The 17041-nt window shown below is 29.3% G+C and overlaps 2 protein-coding genes and 1 long non-coding RNA gene across 7 annotated transcripts in view; 1 reads left to right on the top strand and 2 right to left on the bottom strand.

Annotated features, from left to right (window-relative positions):
* Positions 1-17041, bottom strand: part of Jasper (JIL-1 anchoring and stabilizing protein) — a 52765-nt gene that overhangs the window by 1806 nt on the left and 33918 nt on the right. The window lies entirely within an intron of this gene.
* Positions 1-17041, top strand: part of Ndae1 (Na[+]-driven anion exchanger 1) — a 51071-nt gene that overhangs the window by 9828 nt on the left and 24202 nt on the right. For 2 of the 3 annotated variants that reach the window (XM_083082559.1, XM_083082557.1), the window contains 2 exons: positions 9714-9838; positions 11773-11904. In XM_083082559.1, the coding sequence (XP_082938685.1) occupies positions 9721-9838; positions 11773-11904 (250 nt within the window). In that variant the 5' untranslated portion in view covers positions 9714-9720. Of the gene's footprint in view, positions 1-4890; positions 5089-9713; positions 9839-11772; positions 11905-17041 lie in introns of those variants that run through there. The other variant, XM_083082558.1, reaches the window with a different exon arrangement.
* LOC145961936 (uncharacterized) lies at positions 25-16821 on the bottom strand. Of its 2 annotated transcripts, XR_014435748.1 has the most exons (4): positions 16160-16821; positions 4039-4133; positions 3130-3397; positions 25-946 (listed from the first exon to the last, which is right to left on the bottom strand). It is a non-coding gene; the product is annotated as an uncharacterized LOC145961936 (long non-coding RNA). The 2 variants fall into 2 exon arrangements; XR_014435747.1 differs by lacking the exon at positions 25-946 and having other exon boundaries at positions 2838-3397.

Here is a 17041-nt window from a genome sequence, read left to right as displayed (position 1 = left end):
TAAATTTACTATTATATTATTTTATTATACGTGCCATTATTAAGTATAAATGTAATTCTAACAATTAAACATTAATTTTTTAAACAAAATAATCAGATAATAGGATTTGTTAAAATCCTGTTAGCGTGAACATAATTATTTATATTATATATTTATATTATATATTTATAATTTTCAAAATAATTTACTTAATTATTTTCGAATCATCGTAATTGATTATTGCTTGTTTTGGAGGAAATATCTCAAATCGATGAACGGCTAAGCAGAAGACGATTAGCTCGAGAATAAACATAATCCAATTTAGTTAATGTTCCGATGATCCAGATAATCCAGATGATCCAGATGATTGACAGATTGATAGCAAAAAGCAAAGTCAATTAAGAGTAATAGTCGCAGAAATGAGAAATTTTATAATCGGATTAAGCAAATTATTCTGATTGGAAGGTAAACGAATAAAAAATATGTTTGCTGTCATTTCAAATTAGAATATGAATGAATAGACTTCTAAATAGAGAAAGACGCACGACAAATCGCGCAAATGCCAATATTTTTTCAATCAGAAAAAATGTATTTTAGCGGACAAAAATTATGAATTTATAGGACTTATTTTAGAGAAGGTGAAAAAGAACAAGATTATTAGAAAGTAATAGAGTCTATTCAAAGATAATCGACCTTTGACCTCTTTTATATCTCGAAAGTGCACGAGAATCCCATTGTGTGATATTATATTTAAAGTAAGAATTGATTGGGCTTTCTTGCCATTTCGTTTCGCCTGCGAGATACTTATTTTGCGATTCTCTCCTCAAAATGGAATAAAATAAATCCTCAATCTATTTATGCGCGCCATTTTATAAAATTGGTTGTGACATATTTGCATCTCTCGTATAAACGGTTTATGTGATATTGTGAAAGATTTAATGTGTGCTGCACCAACTCGCTTTAATATCTGCAATCAACGAATCTGTTTGTACAATTGATAGATTATTAATACATGCTCTGCGAATTATACAAATACATGTATTATAAAAATGTTGAAAAATTGAGAGATATATGTGTTATATAAATTAAAAATAATAAAATTTTAGAGTTTAAACTTACAAACGATTATCTACAAATTTTACAGGAAATCTCTATTTATCATAAAATAGTACACATTATTTTACGCATATGAGTGACATTCAATTCATTAAAATGTTATAAATCACATTATGACAATATGCTTTCTTAGCTGTAAGAAGTTATAAACAAAGGCTAATTTCGACAATTATATTCATCTAGATTAGCGTTATTTGAAATTAGTACAATGCATCAATATTTTCCCATTATTCTCTCTATACAACGCAAACATTCATCTTCTCCCCTCGATAGCTATTTGAAAGTGGTTCTGCTACCGACGATTTTGCTAATTTCAATATGTGCGTTGATGCTATGTCTCGACAGTATAAAGCTGTAGTAAGCGAGTAGGGGAAAGAGTATTAAATAAGGGGACAACGTGATGGAGATTCCTAAATTCTAATTCTACCAAATCAAGCTTTGTTTTGTTTTCGGCAATCTGTTGTATTCTTCGAAGCTATATAAATCACTCTTAAATATCACTATCTGTCTCTCATGATTATTAATAAAAATCAATATTTGCTTCTTTATATCAATGATATCTTATGATTGGTCTTTTAAAACTTATTAAAAACTATTTAATTTATGACACGTGTGCGTGAAATTACAATCGAATATGTAAATTCAGTCTTGATGTATGAAGAACAAAGATAATATATTAAAATTATCATTTTGTGATTCAGACTCGTTAATTGCATCTGTCATATACGATTTTTGATCAATTTCGTTATTGGTTTGAGCTCAATATATTTTTTTTCACGATTATTTGTTAGACTGAAAAATAAATATGCCTTTGTTATATGCGTTGATACATTTATGATATAGCGTTAATCGCGACATTTATTTGTTATTTATTAGCTCTTTCATGAAAATATCATTTAGCAATTAACTAAGCGTATTTCGAATAATTATGTTTCAAGTAAGATTATTTAATAATGATTTCATTATTTTATAAAATTACGTAATCATATATGTCATTTTAAGACATTTATATACATATTTTTTATCATATATATATTGTAAGAATATTAAATAATATATACACATATTTTAAGAGTATTAAATAATATATATAATTTAATGACATATTTTTTAACAAATCAAGAGTTAATCTTTGACTAAAATGAATATTTTATATGAACAAATGATATCTTTCAGAAAACATTTCACACAATATAACTCGATTCAAAGCTCAATTTCTTTGGCAAGCTTTTTATATCAACGTTGATAAATGCCTGTAGATAAGAAACATTCATTTAATGAGCCTTGTGTTTTTCATTTTTGTACTCATAAAATATCGAAATATTTTTGTATGTTGAGAATGTTTTGTTTTATTTTAAAGCCGATTGTGTTTTATTCATCTTTCACTGACAATAAGTAAAAAATATATTTTTGATATGATATCATTTACAAACCGAAACTGTTGTGTTAAACATATTTCACTCAATAAGTTGTTATTGTCATTTAAAAAATAATGAATTGACATTGTAAAAATTCAATAGAATTTCGTGATGTTTCATATATAATTATTATTAATATATAATTAATATATAATTAATATTAGAAATATTTAAATATATATTGTGTTTATATATATATATATATATATATATATATATATATATATTTATTTATTTATATATATATATATATATAAAGAAAAGTACAATAAGTGAAACATACAATATTTCACAGACAAATATATTTTTAATGAATTTTTAATAATATTATAAAAAAATCACGATATTAAATTCCTTTATTTACAGAGAAATTCTAACATTTGTTTAGTGTTATCACGGAAATGTATGTTATTATGTTCTTGAGATTAGCAATCATTGCGTTGGGAATTTGGAGAGCATTTCATAAAGATAATTACTGGCGATCACGATAATCAATGTGTGATATGAAGAGAGCATTAATTACCCTTAGATTTGAATCATCATCTCAATTATATAATTAATACGTTTACAAGCAAATTGCATACGACATTCGCTACGAATCACCACATATGCCCACCTTAAAATGACACGTCGTCATTTTTGTCTCTATTAAACCGCCAATTATCGCCGCATGTCTACGGAAAAGTGCCGCATCACAAGGACTTTTTCATTTGACGTTGTTGCCGCTCGTTAATGCTCTCATTGGCCCGTCCGCCGACGTCCGCGCTTGATCATCATCCCGAGCATTGTCCGCTTCCTCGTCCAAATTCGTTTGCTCGTTCCGAAACCGGAAGCGTAGCGCAATGCACCGCGTAGCGCTAGTTCCTTTTGTCATTATATGCTCCCTATCGGCATTTACTTCATAAAGTACTAAAATATATTATATATATTTAGATCTTCTCATTAAAAAAATTCTTTATCTCTTTCATTAAAAGTACAATATATCATTTAAATATGTGAAATGTATAATATTTTAATAATTAAAAATCTATATCTCTAAAATATTTTAATTTAAAATATTTTACTTTTAATATAATTAGAGATATTTTTTTGGTAATTTTTTAATAGAATTAAAAACCTTTTTAAATCAAATTTTTTTAATTAGTTTTACAAAATTTGCTTATATTATTTATAAATATGGAGTTGATAAAAAACTCATTGATGATATATGCAATAATAAATTTGAATAATTAATTGAATAACTGGACAGATATATATATATATATATATATATATATATATATATATATATATATATATAACATTTTATATATTTATTAATTTTTATAATATAAATATTTTAATAATTTTTGTAAAAGAGGAAAAGGAGAGAACAAAGATACATTTTTCCACAGATAAACTATACGAGCAATTTTTCTAGAAATCAAACAATACGATCATTTCCTCTTTTCTTTTCAAATTAGTCCTACTTTATTATAGAGACAGCCCGAACAAACAGATTGATCATTATGAGCTTCGTACATACCTGAGTAATCGTATTGCGGTAATTATCCATTTGACGGTTCGACGACAATAACAATGCGATCTTGACATTCCGTTAAATGACATCACGAGAGGAATCTTGAAAGTGCAATGAATGGATGATGTATTCGAGACAATTGTCTTTACCACGCGAAATAATTTTTCTACGAAAGACACTGCTCTTTTTATCTATAATAATAAAGAAAATTGACCTACTTCCAGAACAAATTAAAATACCAATTACCATTTTTAGAGAAGGGAGATGACACGTATCACAAAAATATAATAAAGCAATTTAATAAAGCAATATTGTTGACGAGTTTTCGAATAATAATTTTAATCGATTAGCATGATGATTCAGCTATATCGCGATTGGCAATTTTTTTGCTGTATGATTCCGAAATTATCTGAGAGTAGATCAATATTTTGTCAATTATTACTATCCCAGTCCAACACACGAATATTTAATGTACACATTAATAATCTCCGCAGTGAGTACGTCTTAATAAACTATATATACACCAAAACTTAATACATTAATTATATTTAAAGAGCACACACATAAAATAGAAGGTCGCCGCGGTAAGTCGCGGACCTTCAAAGAATTTCATTGAGTATGCATAACGCGGGCTCACGACATCGTCATATTCTACTGTCTTTCTCCGCGATACACACTGATCTATGGCGACCCTGACAGTACGTGTATACGTCGTTTGCGTTTATATCGAGCGCTTCAATTGCGTTCGTCGCCGAGAACTGCACCTGGCAGCGCCCACGAAAAGCAGATTAAGCCTCACCGTCCCCTTCCCCGTTCCCTTCTATCCGCGACCGATTCGCGTCGCATAAAGCTCGTCTTGCGCCAGTTGCATCTGCGACGAGGATGCATATGTGATGTGCAACATTTAATTGTTTCCCGCCATGTGTTATCGGGACCGATATAAGAAATGTCGCCCGTTCGGTGATCATCTCAAACGTCTCGCGTGATTGAACGTCGTCGAAATCGAGAAAGAGTTGTCCGGCAAGGATAAGAATAAAGTTTAACTTCGGAAACGAGGTAATTTTAGGCAAGAGAAGCTAATATGTTAAAATTTTTGTTCTACTCTCCTGACTCATCTCGTTATCTGTCATTTTATCATCTAAATAAAACAAATTAAATTTAAAAGATTTATTTAAAAAACTATGTTGTTATTAATATTTATTATTGTTTAAAAGTTATTAAACAAATATTATTTAAAAAAAGCATGGTTAAAAGAAATAGAATATATAGGTAAAATAAACAAAGAGACCTTCACAATTAAAAATAGGAATTCTAAATATTAAATAAAAACAAGTAACGCGAAAAATTTTATACACAAAAAAGAGAAGAATATATCACGAATATTCACTTAATAACTTATTTAGTTTTTGTTATGAGATGAAAAAGGAAAACTCTGTCGTATAACGTGCATGTCAAAATTAACATCCATGTAGGTGGATAATCATAGTATACCATATTTTTCATATGCCTATTCATGTCATGATGTGCATTATCTGACAAGAATAAATATCATGCAGCGTATTCTAACAAACTTTGCATCGTCGCATTTTATTCATAATTATTATAATCATCTCAACATATTTTAATTGTTGTAATTATCAATTTTTTATGTCATATAAAATTTAAGAAAAAATAACACTTCAATAAATTTCATTAAAATTATATTTTTTACTATGCATAAATAATCATCTGTAATCGTAATAATGTTGTTTATATTATCTATTCATAATTTTATTTACGTGTAAAAATGTTTCACGTTCAAAGTGATAAAAATCATTATAATTTATATAATGTATTATATCACATTACAATTTATATATTTTAAAATCGATAATTCGCTTTATATTTATTATTCTCATATTTTCCTAACACTTATAAATGACTTTTACAGTTACTTGTTGGCAAAATATGACAATGGCCACAATTTATAATGCAATATTAAAAATAATTAAAAAAAACTTGATGAGAGAAGAGACAATATATTTTATTAATAATTTTAATTAAATATAAATTGAGAGAGATTTGCAAATAAAATCTATTTTAATTAAAATATGACATGAAAAAATAATCTGTATTTTTTTTTTATTTTAAAATATCTCTTGCATTTTTTTATACTCGGTAAATATTGTCATCCTTAAATTAATTTACAAATCGTCTCTTTCTCTGGTGCCATTAAAACGTAGTGATGAATTCAATCATGCCACTTACTGTCATTTATTCATCAACTATATTGTCATCATTGTCATTACCGCTATCGTCCCCCATAATTGCAGATTCTTGCGCGTAAAAAACTTCATCACGTTGAAAAGAAATCTGACACGTGCGGAACTGTCCGTTCTATGAAACAGCTGCTTAAATCCCAGAATTAAATCGCACGATTAGCATGATAATCGAATCGCTTTTGCGAGCGTGAAAGGAGCAGAATACCAATAGAATTGTGGTGACCATGGTGGCAGTTACACGATCGATGTGCGAACGTAAATTTATAGATAGACGACTGTATATCACAGCTATTTCTGTTGCAAAAAAACTTACATCCTAGACAATAATAGTGATATCAAACTTTTGTTTGCGAGATGCTTTATTTATGCATGCAAGTTGCCGTCTGTCTGAAGCTTCGATCGACTTAGAACCAACTGTTAATCACGATCTCAAGTGACTATAGACTTGAAACACAAAACCGAACATTTTACATATTGATATACATGGAAGATTAAAAAAGAGTAAACATTAATCTAGACATTTTATCTAGACATTTTCTCAGCAATTTCATGTTGATCTTTTTATTTTCTTTATTAAAAATAAATTTTATTATTTTATTTATACATGCATTCTAATTTTTGGTAATTTTTTTATACATTCCATCACGCGCGTGACATCCACTTAATATTAAAGCTGCTCTAACAACCGTTGATAAACGTGAGAACACAGTGATTAAGGATGTCGAAGGAAATTAGTAAATGTCTCAGAGGAAGAAGATGATTACGAGACAAAACCAAAAAAATATAGTAATAGCTGACTATATTATTACGCTTATTTCTTCTAAGAAAAACCGACAATAAATATTTTCGATTTAAATAAAAGAGGATTTTTGTAATATTCCATAAGCAAATTGAATGAATATGATTGTTGATTAAATTAAACAATTTGTAACATCAAGTTGAAACAATGAAACGTATCGCTGAAATTGTTATTTAATTATATTTTTAATATGTTTTTGACATAAAAAGATAATTATATCTCTTTATAATCTTTATCGATGTTTAATAAACGAATATTGTTTGAAGCGAAAAGTTACATATAGATTAAAAATTACTGTATACGTCAACATGAAATAATTATGCATTAATTAAACGTAAATATGTTTATGATTTAAGATATATAGGTCTTGACATCGATGATATTAATAAAATTATTTGATAAATCTAATATAATTGCGATTTATTTATGTAGTTCATTAGAAGTTGAATTTCTAAATTATATAAAAAAATTAACTACTTGAATGTTTTAGATGTTAACTTTAAATGTTAACTACTTGAAATGTTTAGAAAAATATATTAAAATTCTTATCAATCTTTTTATTTGCATCGAATTTGTCATAATACAAAATCAATGTGTGTGTGTATGTATATAATTAAATCTCATAAATTTATTATTCCGAATAATGTACAACATTTAATGTCTTGTATAATCGCTATGCACTCATGCAATTCTATATTGCAACAACTTGATTATGACAAAGAAATATAAAATTTAATCAAAATGTTAGCTTTACATAGACGCTTAAACTCGCTTTCATTTTCGATTATCATGACAATGCATATTAAGGCAGTTAATTCTCATTGAAATGTCACATTTGAATTATACATCTATTTTCCCTTTTCTGATTTGTAATCCACCGTGTTCATTCTCATACCTGAATTTTGACAACTATCTCCAACTTTTCTCATTTTCACACATAATCATGAAAATATTCCTAAGCTGATCATTTGTCAGTTATAAATGATACAATGATCGAATGCAGTGATTTTATGCATTCATTCAGCATTGCAAGTGCGTTGTCTATGTAATATGAGAACAGGTATAGAATGCGTAACAAGTAAAATAAAATGATATCTTTTACTACAGAGTTGTGTAACTTGTATTCATATCGGTCCAATGAAAAATAATCGGCCGATTGAATAATTGTAATGATTGATAAGATATGCAACTTCGAATGAATCTTGAAAAAATATATTCAATAGAAACAAATACTATTTTGATATGAAAATGGGAAAATATATTCAAAAGTTAAAAGAATTCATTTTTTTAAATATAAATTGCATTTGCAATTAGATAAGCTATAATTTTATATACATACAATATACATATATATATCGTTATATTGATAGTATAAAAAAATAATTCTATTGATATTGTCAATATAAAAAATTCTATATTCTTTAATTAATCATAAAATTTAGATTAAATGTAAATTTTCATAGTAAACAAAATGCCATTATATTAATTAAACCATTATATTAATCATTTTTAATACTGTCAAGCTTTATGGGCTGCAGTTAATATTTATATGTATTTCCTATTATCATATGTACAAACAAAAAATAAAATAAATATAAATGTTTTTAATCTGATCGAATATCCAATACACATAATAATTTCTATTAATTTAATTTATTCAGAAAAGACATTATCTTTTTCTTCTTAAAGAACCTAATTCGATTGTGAAACCAACTATATAAACGAAAATTGTATCACTGCAGAATCCGCTAAATTCATTCTCATTATCGAACAAAAGGCCGGCGAGAGAGAAATTTATGTATTTCTCACGACAATAACAAAATATATGTATGTGTATTAAAAGCTTGAGACAAATATATTGTCGTGAATGCAATGTGGAAATGTGCATTATCATTAATACATATACATATTATTTGTTAAGGAACTAGTCACGAAACTAATTTATTACACAGAATTAAATCATATTTAATTACATATATAACACGGAATTATTATGCACAATTAAATCATATTTAATGACATATATAAAATTTAAATAAGTTACATCGAAGATTAAAGAAGTAAATATAAAAATGACTGAACGAAATAGTATGAAATTTAATAGCATAAAAGAGAAACAGAGGAGGGGAAGTGGTTGTGAGCAAAGTGAGCCCCCGGCTGAGGAAGTTTAATTATTATTAACTCGCGTCACAGTAGTTACGTAGATGGTCGTAGACAGACGCCATCAGACTACCCACGAAATATTTCGTGGATAGACACCCACGAACTATTACGCTCACGTGCATGCTTGGCATTTTCCTTCGCCACTGAAATAAATACACAACTTTCAATTTATTCGATTTAATCGAACAGACATAAATTCAATATTAATAACAAAATACGAAAGTACAATTTTCGCTAATAAAACCAGTATTCTGTACGATATTTTTTATAGAAAATTTATCGCCAGCAACAACACGATTCGAAAAAAGAACAAAATCAGACAAACGAACTCGATAACATTTCCGCCTGTTGAAAACTCGTTAATGTGTTAATAATAAAAACATGCTAAAGCAGCGAATGCATAAAAAGAAAATCGACATTGCAATAATTTGAATTGAACGTTCAATTTATTTTCACAGATCGTGGATGCAGCCGAGAGCTGGCAGTGGCGGGGCCCACGCGGGCGGGACAGGTGACGATGAGGCCCCGAAGGATCCGGGGGCGCGGATCACCCATCAGTCTTATACGGAAAAGGATTATGAAGGTAAAAGACATCAAAGAATTTTCTTAGAGCGAATAAAAATTAATCGTAATCAACACAAATATTCTTTTATACTATTACTTAGGAATAAATAGAAATATTATTAATTTATTAAAGGCATTTTATAATTATATTGATCATTATTCGATTGTACTTTCCATGATGATCAAAAACTTATAATTTCATATATAACTGTTAATTAACTAATATATCGAATAGCTATTGAATCTATCGAATTCCATATTTTAGGCTATATTATATTAAAGCATAGTTTGATGATATATCAAAATATATGAATATTTCAATGAGATCAATCAAAATTAATCTTTCATAGTGATATGAATCAAATTTATGTGATTTACTACGAAAACGATATGAAAAAGCAAAATATCTTATTAATAAAGAAAGAAAAATTATAATCTTTAATAATTCCTATGACTCTTGCTTTGCAAAGCTTATGTAAAATTCTTTCACCGCTTTTAAAAGTAAAGGATAATGAAGCGAGCTTCTGTTTTGTAAGCATCAAATCTCCAACAAGCAATAATGTGCTATAGGTCAGTATGAATTTGGCTTCAGTGTTTGCTCACATGACCTGGTCCTCGCGCGTATAGGAGCTTCGAAAATCGTTATTTCGTTAAACAACACCACCAGCTATAGATGGATAGATACATGTGACCAGGTCACCTTGTACCGACAATGAAACGTATGGATAGAGGCCATATATGTCATGATGATCTTGCATCGTAAACGTTAAACCCTTTATCGAAACAAATTGATCACTTCGTCTAGCAGCTGTTCATTTTCTTCCACTGACAAAGTTTTATTGAAAAATGTCAACCAGTCTTTAAAGACAAAACTTCATAGAGAATGACTAAATCATAGCTTAAACTTTTCTCAATTGCTTCTAGTAAAAATTTTTCGTTAAATTTTCGTTATCTGCTTTATGGAAAAAAGCTTTTATATTTTATAAACTATATTATATTTCGAGAAGGATATACTTAATGCGTGGCACGGAATCATTATTTATTAAAAGATGTCTAATCGTATTATAAAAATATCAAAATATATATGCAATATATAGATACTTTGATCTAACACTACCTCAATCTAATGCTCAATAATAGTAACTTCAATGCTCATTTATATATATATATATATATATATATATATATATATATATATATGCCCTTTTTTATAAACATATAACATATAACGTAAATATCTATCTATCGTACTTCTTTTATCATTTTCTTATTGCAACATTCTCGTGTGATATCAGTACAAAAACTACATTACGCTTATCAAAGTAATCACGAGATATTTATGAAGCTTAAGACATAATGATAGTCACCGTAAACTATATTATGTTGAAAGGTTGCACTGTTAATAATATCAGAAAAGTGTGAATAGTATGCTATTAATATATATCATCCTTCGCATAGAAAGTTCAACCATTCGCTTATTATCGCGAAATCGCCGCAGACCTATTGACCTTTCCACCTCAGCTGACTCAATATGCCAATGTAAGGCTGCGTTCGGAAACATCACTCGAGTGCTCCCGGATATCATTTTATCCTTGTTGTTCACCGCATGTTAAACAAGGATAAAATGATACCCGTGTAAATTACACTCGGGTGATATTTCCGAACGCAGCCTAACGCAACCGTGTTACACCAATACCCGTGTAAATTAATTTCGTTCGTGTGAAGATATGAGGAGTCTTTTTCATTTGCTCTTCTCGCTTATAAGAGCGAGATTACGCGATCAAACGATGCTGACCTAATTTTCTACTTTCTTGTGCGCGGACGAAAGGGAAACACGGTATCTCATGCATGCACCCTCGTGTCTCATCCGAGAAAATCATTCTGAATCTGCGCAAATTCTGGTGTCGGTTGAGAAATACTGCATGACAAGGTATCTCTTTCATCTGCTTCCAGGTCACAGGGCGCACACGGTGTACGTGGGCGTGCATCTGCCGGGGGAGAGGAGACATCGTCGGCATAAGCACCATCATTCACAACGGCAGTCGTACACCTGCGGTAAAGAAGATGCCGACAACGAGAGACCAAGTAAGTTTGATTTTTCCCTTCTTTTTCCATCGCCGGAATTGTGCGACTTTTTTCGAAAATAATGTAACGTCATACTTTGATTCATCATGCTTTGACTCCACCCGAGCTCCTCTTGAAGAGATGACAAAATATCGCGTGAATAATGGATATGGTGGAGAAATTTCAACCATCGCGTTTTTGCTGATTATATTTTAACGTCAATCCATAATATCATCCTTTAACGTAGTCCATGTGACATATTTCAAAATGTACGTTGAAATATGATAGAAACTATTCCCCTACACGCGATAACTGTTGGTAATATATCATTCAATAAATGTATCGTTTATTGCTGTTTTAGTAGTAAACATGTCAACAGGTGAAATGTTTGAAATTCCGCGGTTTATTAATAAAACGCTCGGACAGAAACGAGAATTCTCGCGAACGGTGTATAAAGTGTTAATTGTACATGATATTCCCCAGCTTCTCTTGAGCAAGCTTGTGCACAAGAATTTTCAAGAAATAAGATCAAATATATCGTTTAACATAAATAAAATTCTATGTATATAATAAATATATTATATATTTTGAGAGTGTATCTTTCTTCGATAAAATTAAGGGTCGATATCATTGTTGGCAATCTCATACTATGACGTCAAAAGCCAGAAGATACATGTAAACCTCCCTTATATGTCCACATAAATAAGTTTTCTTTTGTGAAAAGAGTTTAGTTCGATAAAGCAAACTTGTGGATTGCGTCAGAGATTTTAAACGAGATAAAAATTGATGTCAAAGAAAAATGTCTAACCGATTTCATTATTGTACTTGTTGGAATGTTAAAGCCGCCACGTAATTTATCACTTGTCTTATCTAAAAAAGTGTTTAAAAGATTATAATATACAACATATAAAAGTAAAGATAATAGCAGATATATAAGATAATAGCAACAGTCGCAAAATTGATAATATATGTCAATATTTTTTTCAAATCATCTGGCGACAATTCACCAGTCAACAATTTTTCACTTTTTCGTGTATGATTCACTAAATATATTTTATATATTTTTACATTCTTACATCAGTTGATTAGAGTTATTTCTTTTTTCTAGAAACAATCGAAATCCTTTTTTTATTGATAAATAATATTAATAATATTAGATAAAATACCTCATTTTAATCAGCAACCATGAAAACTATCACTTTGATATAGACGCATTTATGCAATTATGCAATCATTAATAGTGAAATCGTTATTAAAAATTATGCATAGTATCGCACGTATTTTACGATATTATTTGCAACGTTTAAATTTGGCATCGATACGAAGTTTGCATTCCTCCAAGAATGACATATATTCGAGACACTGTACGGATCGCATAATAGATAGAAGAGAATTTTGGCGAGCAATAAATTTCATAGATCCCTAGAATAATAAGTATGCATATTTTCAACAAAACGTGCATTTAATTAAGTATCATTAAATTGTGACGTACCAATTTTACAATTCATACGATAGCTTTCCACAACCGTGCAAAGGCGTATCTTCTGCTCTCTGTAGTTTTGTTATTTAGGAACATGCAGTCGTAAATATAGCAATAAAAAGCAGATTGCGCCAATCTAAAAATGAACGAGAGCCCCTACCTTCGGTGCGAATTGCCTCCTATCTCTCAACGATGTTATTACTTTGCTCTCACAAATTTGATTGTGCTTCAAAAGAGCCGCTTATTACATAGCAAATTCTTCTGCAAAATTTGCGCTATTATTTTGTTCGAAAGCCATTCGGAATGTTACGCTAAAACGTCATATGTGACGCAAACGTATTATATGTGACGCGTAACACTTTTGCGGTGCTACTAAACCATATGTGGCAACATGCCAACCACTTGTCGAGACTTATTCGGATATTCACCCTACTTTTGATACATCCAGTACAAAGAGCTAATCGATATCGAGGTGCTGCAACAATTTTTCAGTTCCATTTTCCTTGATTTTTCTATATTTTATGTTAGAACGATATAATATCAATATATAAATAGAAAATTATGTTCTTAATTTTGAAAGATAATCTTAATTTTTTTTATTTTAAATAAACAATCAGATTGTCATCATCAAATCTATCTTTGATTAATGAAAATTTGATTGGACATTATTTTCAAAAAATTAGATTTTTAGATATCAAAAAGATTATATAACATTATATTAACACCTTATAAAGTCGAGTCTATAATGTAGTATTTGAAATTAATTAGAAAGGTAATATTGTTTCTTCTTTGTAGCTCTGTAACTCAATTCATAGAAAGTCCTTTATATAACTTAGTAGTGAATTAAAACGAGGAGTTTCAATCAAAAACTTTTGCGTACGCTTGAAATAAAATACCCTAATAAAATTATTGAGACAAAATACTGTAAAGTATATTCAAATATATGAAGATTGAGAAAAAGTAACTCAAATTATTCGCTTAAACGTAACGAAATGTGATGAAGATAGGGAAGCTCCTGGAAAATATCATATTAGGGTTTCCAAGGCGATAAATCGATTCTCGGCGTTTTTTAAAAATAGAGCGAAAACGTGTTGCCATTTCTTTATCGCAGTAAAAAGTTTGTTATATCTATACCAAATGTTTTATCTTTAAAAATAATATAATATTATATATATTAATATACTTTCTTTGAATGTCCAATTAATTTATGAAAATAATTGATTAATAGATAGAATTAAAAGTTATATATTTATTTAGTGTAGAATTACAAATTTTACTTAATTAAAATTTAAATTAGATATATATATATATATATATATATATATATATATATATATATATGTATAACACATGATAATATATCTAATTTAACTTAACTTTAATTAAGTAAAATTTGTAATTCTACCTATTAATCAATTATTTTCATAAATTAATTGAACATTCAATAAAGAAAGTATATTAATAGTTATTTTCTCTCTCTTCCCCTCTTTATATATTTTAGATTTGTTATTTAGAAAGATAAAAAAATTGTTTTTTCATTATTATGTGCGACATATTTGTACGATATTGTGTATATATCGGTGTCATTTCACTTAGTCGAGAATCTATCAAACTTGAAAAGGCGTTTTTAAAAAAATTCAGTTAATATCCCTCGAAAAGTAGATTTTCTGAGAGCTTTCATGAAAAGTGCACAGATCAGAAATTGGTTGCAATTTCTTAGCCAACTAATTATAGCACTAGCCATTTAATTTCTGCCGATGTTACAAGTTTGCGTTAAAGAAAGTTCACCATCTCGGCCACCTTTCCGCTTTACTACTTACAATACTTTCTGTAGTAATAGAAGATTGTGTATTGAGTGCCAATAGAAGTGCGCAATGATATTAATTGCATAAATACTTAAAATTGCAGAAGTAGCAAATAAAAATGATATTTTACGAAATTATTTATAACAAAATTTATTATATATATATATTCTAAAAAAAATATGACATGAAATAACGACGTTAGAAACAACATGTTCTGCAATATGTGAATATATTGTCTATATTTATTAAAAATTTTGTTTATACAATCATTAGTTGTTAGCTTGGATCTTAACTAGTAAATTGGTTTTCCTGATTGGAACGTGTTATCGTTTTTATATTTCCTTTCTTACTTTGTATTAATTTCTATATTTGTAGATTGCATCAATTAACATTAACACAAAATATATATAATATATAAGCAAAATAATTAAAGCAAAATAAAATTGAATTTCTTTGACTTGGATATATATATATTTACTTTCGATATATGACTTCTATTGACTTGAGATCTATCAATGATGACATGAATAAACATTGAAGGTATATGTAATCAATATATTTTCAATCCTTTTATCGCCAAATATTCGGTTTTGACCTAGATAAACATTGTATCAAGATAAGCAAACAAGATATTTCTTACCATGAACCCCTATAAATCAATGTTATAATTCTTTATGATTTGACAATTAATTATAATTCTCACTAAATGAGCAAATATAAATGCATAAAAAACTATATGTATATATAACACGATATCGCATAATTTTAAATAGAAGAAAAAAAACCAATCTTTTTTTTTTAGAAAGATAGAAGAATCTAAATTTTTCGTAAAAGAGTAAGGCCCGGTTGCACCAACGTTATTTTAGCTTTAAGTGAGATTTAAATATATGTCTATCTTTATCTTTCTTTCTAAATAAATAAAGACAGACATATATTTCAGTTTCGCTTAAAGCTAAAATAATTTTGGTGCAACCGGATCTAAGAAACTTACATATATGATCATTCCTCATATTAATTTCTTCATATCGACGCGAAAAGTATGTGATTTGTCTCTCGAGAATCAGCGTTTCTTTAGTCCGAATGACACGGCAACACCATTAACGTTGCAGGACAATTGTTGATGGCGCGCAGGGGTCGTCTCGCTAGCATCTGCGACCCCGCCGGCGAGATGATATGTAAGCCACCCTTATGAATACATACGAGATTCCTTTGTGTGATGCAAATTAACGCGGGACCGTTCGTGCATCTTACAATACGTTTCTCGAATCCTCAAGTTCTCGCCAAGGATCTCACGTGCTCGCGACTTTGCCTCGAATTGCGCATGAGATTCATCGTCGGACGACAATCTCAGCTTTCGTCGATACCGTATCTCGTACGAAGATAATATTTCTCTTAATAGATTGCCAGCTTACGCGCGTATAATGTGCTACGACGACATGTTAGGTGCTCGCGATAATCGCGTTACGTGCGTCGAGGTTTATCGGATACAAATAGCTCTTACATCGCGCAGACATCGCCTCGATTCGTTGTTTTATCGTTATATAAAAGTGATCGTATCACACGCCGTTGACATGTCGAGCGCAATTACGCTTAAATGCCCCCGTTGCAGGGCATTCGCTAACTCCGCACATGTTGCGAATGTAAATTATGTATGCCGGGATATAATGTCTCCCTCCCTCCAGTTATATGTACAATGCACCAGTTATACGATAAATATTTATAGCATTGTGAGATATACGAACGGTACCCCCGAAATTTATCGACGCACTATACGCTATATACATAATTTAGAGGAGGGTAAAAACGCTATTTTCGCACTCGCTAAGCGCGATTGATGAAGACATTATTTTGTACAATAATAAACAAGTAACTA

This window comes from Camponotus vicinus, unplaced genomic scaffold (assembly GCF_025532165.1).
Source record: "Camponotus vicinus isolate PSW18456_S1 unplaced genomic scaffold, iyCamVici1.0 SCAF_11, whole genome shotgun sequence".
Taxonomy (NCBI): domain Eukaryota; kingdom Metazoa; phylum Arthropoda; class Insecta; order Hymenoptera; family Formicidae; genus Camponotus; species Camponotus vicinus.
This window is presented reverse-complemented; position numbering and strand designations above follow the sequence as displayed.